The 7952-nt window shown below is 40.1% G+C and overlaps 2 protein-coding genes across 2 annotated transcripts; both read left to right on the top strand.

The window, feature by feature from the left end:
• The first annotated feature begins 1724 nt into the window (after positions 1 to 1724).
• LOC145483031 (uncharacterized) lies at positions 1725 to 2916 on the top strand. The gene has a single exon (XM_081461653.1). The coding sequence runs from the start codon at positions 1737 to 1739 to the stop codon at positions 2613 to 2615; it is 879 nt and encodes a 292-aa protein (XP_081317779.1). The 5' UTR covers positions 1725 to 1736; the 3' UTR covers positions 2616 to 2916.
• Positions 2917 to 5236: 2320 nt separating this feature from the next.
• LOC145482314 (uncharacterized) lies at positions 5237 to 6394 on the top strand. Its single transcript, XM_081460971.1, has one exon. The coding sequence runs from the start codon at positions 5237 to 5239 to the stop codon at positions 6029 to 6031; it is 795 nt and encodes a 264-aa protein (XP_081317097.1). The 3' UTR covers positions 6032 to 6394.
• Positions 6395 to 7952: the final 1558 nt, after the last annotated feature.

Raw genomic sequence — 7952 nt, 5'->3', positions numbered from 1 at the left:
TTGATCCTAGCAGTATGCAGGACACCTGTCATATATGAACTCAGTTAAATGACCTCGCTCTCCATGAGTTCTCGTAGCTCAGTGGATAGAGCGCCCGCCCGGTGTTCGGGAGGTCATGGGTTCGATTCCTGTCGGGGACTCAGAATTTTTCTTTGTCCCCCGCTCGTGTCATGTTAATTAATTCACCTTCACATTTCATTAGCCAGCTTAAAATTCACCATCTTTATTAATTTACTAAACGTTCTATTTAGTAGAAGTTACGGTTAACTAACTTCATTATTAAGTCAAACATCATCTGTTAAGCGGAATTATCAGTCCATACTTTCTTCCCACTCATTGGCCGAGAGACCACCGCGTGACCTGCAAATAACTGCCTACAAATAATGGTCTGCTCATGCGTAACTGTAACTACGCTCTCGAGTGAAATATGGCAGATCGCTTCCCTGAGCTGTCACAGAGTGATCTAAATATGAAAACAAACTTGGTGATCGAATGATAAAACAACTATTGAACTCGGTTATCGCAAAGTATCGTGATTTCTCAGGGTTAATTTGCTGATCAGTTATTTGCCAAAGTTCGGCTTTTGCAAATAATTTATCAGCTCGCCACTGAGAAATCACGCCGGATATTCTGTTCAACCTCGTCCAATAATTGTTAACTATTCTTTCCTTTTAAATGTAATTGGCCCTTTCCGATATTTTAAGGATATAATCTATCTATTAGTCTAAAAGCGTCACGTGACTGAAAACTGTGGAATATCTGAGTGATATTCCCCAATTTTCAAAACCGCGTGAGTTGCGAAAACTATTTGAACGATAATAAACACAATAGCCTCCATTTGGCGCGAAAATATGCTCGGATATTTGTCCTTGGGCATTTTCTATTCCTCGATACTCACAGTTTTCCTTGAGCTTCGCTCTCGGACTGAAAACTGTTTGCTTCCCCGAGCAGACAATGTCAGCGGACAAGTATATATCCTAGGATTTTTTCGCGCCAAATGGCTGATATAGTACTTAAGGTGGCTGGCTATAGTTTTACGATCGCACGAGCGCCGAGCAGGTAATCTGCGCGCGTTCAAAGGAAAACGTCAGTGTTTTTCGATATTTTATTACGTCAACATGAGCACAAAAAAGCAAAACTAACATTGAATTTTCTCGCGCTTTCTTCGGTGAAATTCCGTTAAATTTGGCAGATTGGTAGTAAATATTTTATTTAAGTCGGAGCTCTTTTTTCAGGGAAATCTATAAGAGCAGATTTTTTTCAGCGGTAAAAGACATGAAGTTGAAAATATCGAAAAAACTGCCTTTACAAACCCTACTTTTTTCGTGTTTAAAATTCGTATCCCACTGGAAGCGATGTGATATAAAAATTTTGGAAGATTTCACCGAAGGAAATTCATGAAAATCACAAATAAAGCCATAAAAACAGTAAAAAACACATTTGTTTGGTCATTTATAATTTAAGACTAAATCCCCAGATTTTACCAGAGATGATAGCAAAATACTATTTTATCATTGCTTATTACATGTAATAAGTTTGAGAGGACTAGGTGAGAAAGTGAATGCAAAAACAGCATTCAAAACATAATACTTGCGCGCGCAACGCCATAAATGATTACCCTATGGAGACACCTTAAGAGAGTGCCAGTTTTAACATAACTTTGATTCATGTTAATAAAAGCTCAGTGTTATATCTTTTATTCAAGTCCGGCCCTATATAAAAAAAACTGAACAAATATGGCTGTTTTAATTTCCAGCCAAGGCCATTTGAAAGTGATCATGTACAGCATTTATATAAATAACCAGTCTGGAGTTGCGGCGTACGTGCGACACTCAAGTGAGAAGATACAGTATCCTGATAGCTACGTACAAAAACTAAAGGAAGAGATTCTTGATAAGACCAAGGGAAAAGAATTGGCCAAAGAATATGCTTCCTTCCTGGCTATTGGTGGCTTCTGCTTCATATCGCCCCAAGGCACACTCCCCTTTCCTGTGGACAATGTGGCCAAGCCCTTGTATATTTCCGTTGTGTGCGTAGCGGAAGCCACAGTTGGGTTGTTTAATTTTCCGTTTGATCCCAAAATGTATGGATGCATTTCCATCAAGTTGCCTCAATATGGATGTGAAGACCCAAAGATTTTCCTGTTGCCCTATAACCCAAAAGCGGTTTGGTTTCCCGCCAAGAGTGGTAATGAGCTTCCAACAGATTTAGCTGTTGAAGCTGGTGTCGGACGAAATGATCAGGAGCGTCTATACTTTGGTCGTTTCAATCAGCCTTACTTGGGCTTGAATGACCTCGGAGGTATACCATGCGCGGTTACTAGTTCTGGTAACCGCACAACATGGACGGCGGCAGATTCAGGATACGGAATCGGAGATCTTCTGAAGAACACTGGTTTTGAACTGATTCGAGCCAATCGTGGTGACCGCGTTCCACCAAATGCAGTCATGAGTGGCGTGACACGGACTAACGGATCACTGTTTGTGGGAAGAGTCGGTGGCAATATTCCCTGTTACATCACCACAGAAAATGGTAAAATTCTGAATTTTGTTTACGGCCTGGGAGAGAAAAAATCCTCTGTCAACAACGGAGAAGTTATGGTGCTGACGCGTTAAATAGTTTAGTACAACAAACCCACTTCATGTAATTTGTGTTCAGAGTTTTTTGTATATGTTCGAACGTGGGAGGAGACTGATGCCTTTCGAAGTACAACTTCGCCAGGCGGTTCTTTAATTGTTCAAGGTTAGCTGTCTCAGCATAGGGGTTTCTATTCAGTTAAAAGCTGATCTGTAAATTTTCATTTCATATTTTCCATGAGTGATAGATTGTAACTTGAAGCTAGCATTAAAAATAGAGTTGAAATGGAAAGTGTTTGCAAGATATCCGTTAGATTCGGATCGTGATATCAGCAACAGGATACTCCATGGAAATCAGTAAAAATATAAATTTGTCGCAAAACAATAAAACGGAAAAAATCAAAGAGCAACACAAGTTCCATATGCATGATTTCTTGGGTTCAGCGAAAGCCGGCTAAAATCCAGGAAAAAGTATAAGGTCATTTGATGGAAACATATGAATGCTTGAGATCCACGCATGATATACAAAAGCAATCCCCTTTCCCCGTCCCATTTGACTGAATGTGTTATTAACTTCTAGATAGCTCCTGTGAATTATTGTGAATTAAACTGTACATAATAAGGTCACGAACTAAATTAATGCTCATGGATAACATGCCAGGAATTACGCGTAAGCTTTGAGCTCTCTCTACTATAAATTATGTCAAACTTTTAGCTTAAAGGGACACTACTGTCACCATTTTATGCATGGTTTTGGAAATCTCAAAAACATATATCGAGCACTGGAAGCTGAGCAGTAATGGTTTTATTTTGTAGAGCAGTATTCGACAAATGATTAAACTCCATTATGAGGTGAGGATGGCTAACGACGGCCAGGATGGAAACGAATTGCGATATGGATGGTATTTTTCCTCTTTAAATTAATGGCTCATTGTTCCTCATTCAGGGCCGCTAGATAAACGGAATACCACATGATCAAGTAGGTGGATCGATCACGGAATCGCATTTTTGTACCAGATTAGCGCAACAAATCAGTGCTAAGCATATCCGAAGTCAACAAACCAGGTTGACCCATGAAGCTTAGTCCAAGTTGAACGAGCGTTGGAGCAAAATGGGTGGAGGAGAGAACAAGCCAGGTAGTGTAACCGCTATTAACTGACCAAGCAGTCAGATTGTGTTTTTGGGAAAGGGCAGCTTCATTTGACAGTCTGCTGCTGTATTCCATATTAGATTTTAGACCTACAAATAGTTATTTGATGATTGGGACCCGAATATGGTACAAATAAGGCAATTGTTGTCTATACAAGGGATAGCAATACGATGCTCGACCCGCTTGAAACTCTTAAATGCATCTAGCTATGGACTTTCGTTCTCTAACTTTCCGGTCGAATACTCCACTTCCATCTTATTACAACACTTGTATGTTTTTGAGGGGCATATCGACACGTAGACTTAAACCTCTGCAAATCGATCATTTTAGAGAGGTTTTGTCAACATTTTTTGCTTTGATTTTGAATCTTTACTAAACTTTTTAATTAGGGGTTTCTCGGTCATGGAGGAAAATGTAAATTTATTTAGTAATCAAGCACCTCCAGGGGATTTTTTGCACACTATAATACAAAATGTTTACAGGTTTGTCTTTGTTGGTAAAATTTTTGATGGCTCGTAACTATTATGGCTACCTCCAACTATACATCAGCCAGCAATTTCCGTAATATCATTTCGAATTCAGCAACATTAAACTTCCTACCGTGTCGCACGATTCTTTGACCATCGTTTCGCTCGCGTGTTCATCTACAGAGCAGATTCTACTGTTGTGTACACTCTTTCTTTTTTCATACAAATAAAATTTATAAGAATATGCAGGCTAAAATGTGCGAACTTCTAAGAATATCTTAGGAATAAACCCGAGGCTAAGATTTTGAAAAGAATACAAAGCTCTATATGAGGGGGCCCCGCCCCGAGGTTCAACCCCGTACCCTTTTGTATACCAATCTGGCTAAAAAGATACCCCTTTTGTATACCTTTAATTGAAAAAAAGGTACTCCTTTCAGACCTATCGCATACTTTCATAACTGACCTGTATTATGAATTGCCGAGAATTGCCGAGAAAGGAAGTCTTCTTATCATTTTCATGTAGTGCCTAATAAATGAAATGATACGGCTAAAAGGTTTGTCTGTTTGACATGTTAAATATAACAATTAAGGGTAGTTAAAGTAACTGAGGGACAGGTTTCTCTATATCTACCCCTTCATGCTGACCTCAACTTGTAAAATCCCTGAAAAAGGCACCCCTTTTGGGCGGAGTTTCCCAGTTTAAACCATTTTAGGGAGTACCCCCCGGGCTTTAGAGAGAATCCATCCCCTTTAAAGGTGTTGGACCGGATCAAGGTGGAAAGACCCGGTTAGAATAAGTTATAACAGGGAAAAATCTGGTTTGACTTATTCCGATGCCAGGGTCGTGTGACGTTCACTGAAAGTCTCTTTCCTCGTCACCGAACAGTTCTCATCTGATAATTATAAGACAGAAGCAAATTCGTAATAATTGCTTACCAGAGCGATCAAACCACTCTAGTATTTGCAACTGTCTAGTATTTGTTTTTCGGTTATTTTGGAGAAAGGACAGAAACTTCACCCACCAAGGTTGAAGAAATCGAAACATGTTTCTTTACTGTTTATCAATTAACATCCTCTCTAGAACACGTCGCTGGAAACGAAAGGATACGAAAGAGATTTATGTTCGTCTTCGAGGCGACAAGCCAGTACTGGAAAGTGAGATTTATCAGCCAATTCTAAACGAAACGTCAGTTGGGATATCTGGCAGTGAAGATGCTGTTCAGGGTGGGGAGAAAACAACAAAGACAGGAGGGGAAGGAATCAACGTTGTACACAAACACGAAGAGGAGACGAAGAAACGTCAGGTCTTCAGCTGCTTAACTCAAGGTAGCTTCACTTTCCTTCCATGTGGAGAAGTAACACCATTTGCCATGGAAAACAGTGATCGATTAATGTATATTTCAGTGCAAGACGGGAGCAGGAGCTGGTGCTCGCGCTGGGACATGCAAGTGAATCCTCAACATTATAGCTGTGTAACAATTAAAGAAGATGAAACAAGCCGTATCAGTGTTTTCCCTTCCAATCCCGTACCCCGCTGGATCCAGAATAACAAAGGAGATGCTTCTTTTCCAAGTGACGCGGTCAAGGTTCATCAAAGGTCTGATAATGTCGTAGTTTACATGTATTTGGCTAAAGTAAATTACAACCCCGACGTTCTGGTACAATTGGTTGCAGCTGCACCTTTAGGACTAGGACCCTCAGGAACGTACGGCTATCCAGTATCTCACTGGGGTCTGGATAGAAAATGGAAAGTTATGCAAGATGAAAAGACGGGGTCGTGTTCGACTAGAGATCGACAGGTATGTTGCAGTAGAACTATTGTCGGCGAGAAAATATGAATGTGTGAAAGCCCGCGCGGCAATATAATAACACCAAACGCCGCTAAAACTACCCTCCTATTTGATGCTAGACCGTGAGAGCGATATGTAGAGCGCGTTGATAGTAAATATGTCTGCGCAGTATCTATTATAGACGGCATGATAGGTTATTCTACAGATATTAATGGCTGCAAGACCACTTCAGGGGACATATTCTTCTCCTGACTGTTGATCCCTCTGTTTAGCTGCCACATTAGAAGTCTTATTTTCATATAGATGTTAGATGGGGGACGTCTTGGAGCATTGCTTATTTGTGTGTCCACTCCAGTTAAGATATCGGTGGTCATTTTTTTGAATAGTTATGATACACGTTACGTAACGCTAAGTTATGTTATGTTACGTTGATGGTTAAGACTTTAATATTCAAGATTCCCGCCGAACGAACGGAGAGACGCTGGGAGTCACGTAACCAGTACCAGACGTTACGCTTGACGTTTTCGCCTCGCATTTGTAACGTCAAGAGGAACATTTTCACGTATGTCATGTAGCTTAAGCTTCATTACCTTGCTGAATTCGGATAAAATACATGCAACCCTTTTTTTCCTACAAATTGGGAACAAAGTTTATGCGAGTAAGCAATTACCTACCCTTGTTGCTGTTTTTGGAAATGCACTGATCCTCAGTAAAAATCCAATATGTCGGCGGCTGAAGTTGAATGAGTGTTCATGATGCTTTATTCGTTTAGAAAGCTTCACATGCTTGAAGACGCACTTTTTAGAAAAAAAATTTGCGTTTTTTTGACAATTTCCAATGATTTCCATTCGCTCCAATTTACTCCAATCGAAATCGTCCAATGTTCGAACGGCGAACGGCAAACGTCTAACCTCGAACTGCAGTTATACATTTGTGTAAACTTGAATCTAAGAATCTCTAATGTTTTTTTTATGTCCAAGTTAATTAGGACCCAATCTGCTGTTTATCAAGATGGAAAGAACATAAAACAATTTACTGGGTATTATCTTTCTTGGGCTTTTTGTTGTTACCGTTGTTGTTTGTTTGTTTTTCACTACTACTCGACAAGACCGTGCATATTTGACGGCTTTCTTGTTTTTGCAATGAAAACTAACGATAAAAAATTTCGACGTTTCGACCTCTCCGAGGTCATTTTCAAGAGCAAATAAAAATATATAATGACGATACAAAATTCACACCCGTAAGCCTTGAGAGACCGATCGAGAATATGGGGAAGACCCCCGAAGTACTACCATCCATCACCTCAGAAGGAGAAGGAATTATCCTCTGTTGCACAAAGGATTCTGCCCACAACCATTGCGGATTCAGTAATCCAGAAGGGTTCAGGACTCGCATATCTCTGCGGTCTTCCAAAAACCCACAAGAAGAAGCTAGCTATGCGTCCAATACTATCAGCCACGGAAACGTACAATGAGAAGCTTGCAAAGTGGCTGGATGAGAAGCTAAAACCCCTGTCCGTCAATGACCACACAATCAGCGACATATTTCTATTTGCCAACGAACTCCATGAGATGGAAACTGAAAGACCACGACATTCTGGTGTCGTATGATGTATCTTCACTCCTCACTAACGTACCTGTTGATAAAACCATCGAAAGCATCGCAGAACGAGCATTTAAAGACGACTGGTTCAACAAGTGGGGGTAAAATTTTCCACTGCCGCAATCTTGATGTTGACACTGTCCACAATGTGAATGCCTGGAACAGGGTTCAAACAAAGATTCATTGTGTTTCACACAGTCTTCTTACTTTACTGTCAGAATTATACTCCGGGGGAAACATAACCAAGTATCAGACACATCTTAGTTGAAAACGGTTTATATATATATAGTGCTATTGCCTAAAATCGCCCTGTATTGCAGTTTTTATTTGATTTTTATGGCAATATTAATTTTATTGATTGGCCGTC

Source organism: Orbicella franksi, chromosome 3 (assembly GCF_964199315.1).
Source record: "Orbicella franksi chromosome 3, jaOrbFran1.1, whole genome shotgun sequence".
NCBI lineage: Eukaryota > Metazoa > Cnidaria > Anthozoa > Scleractinia > Merulinidae > Orbicella > Orbicella franksi.
Note: the sequence above shows the minus strand (reverse complement) of the source record. Positions and strands in the feature narration are given on the sequence as shown.

Bases quoted from the DNA above. Each gene is read 5' to 3' on its own strand.
- LOC145483031 (XM_081461653.1), top strand. From the start codon at position 1,737: ATGGCTGTTTTAATTTCCAGCCAAGGCCATTTGAAAGTGATCATGTAC.
- LOC145482314 (XM_081460971.1), top strand. From the start codon at position 5,237: ATGTTTCTTTACTGTTTATCAATTAACATCCTCTCTAGAACACGTCGC.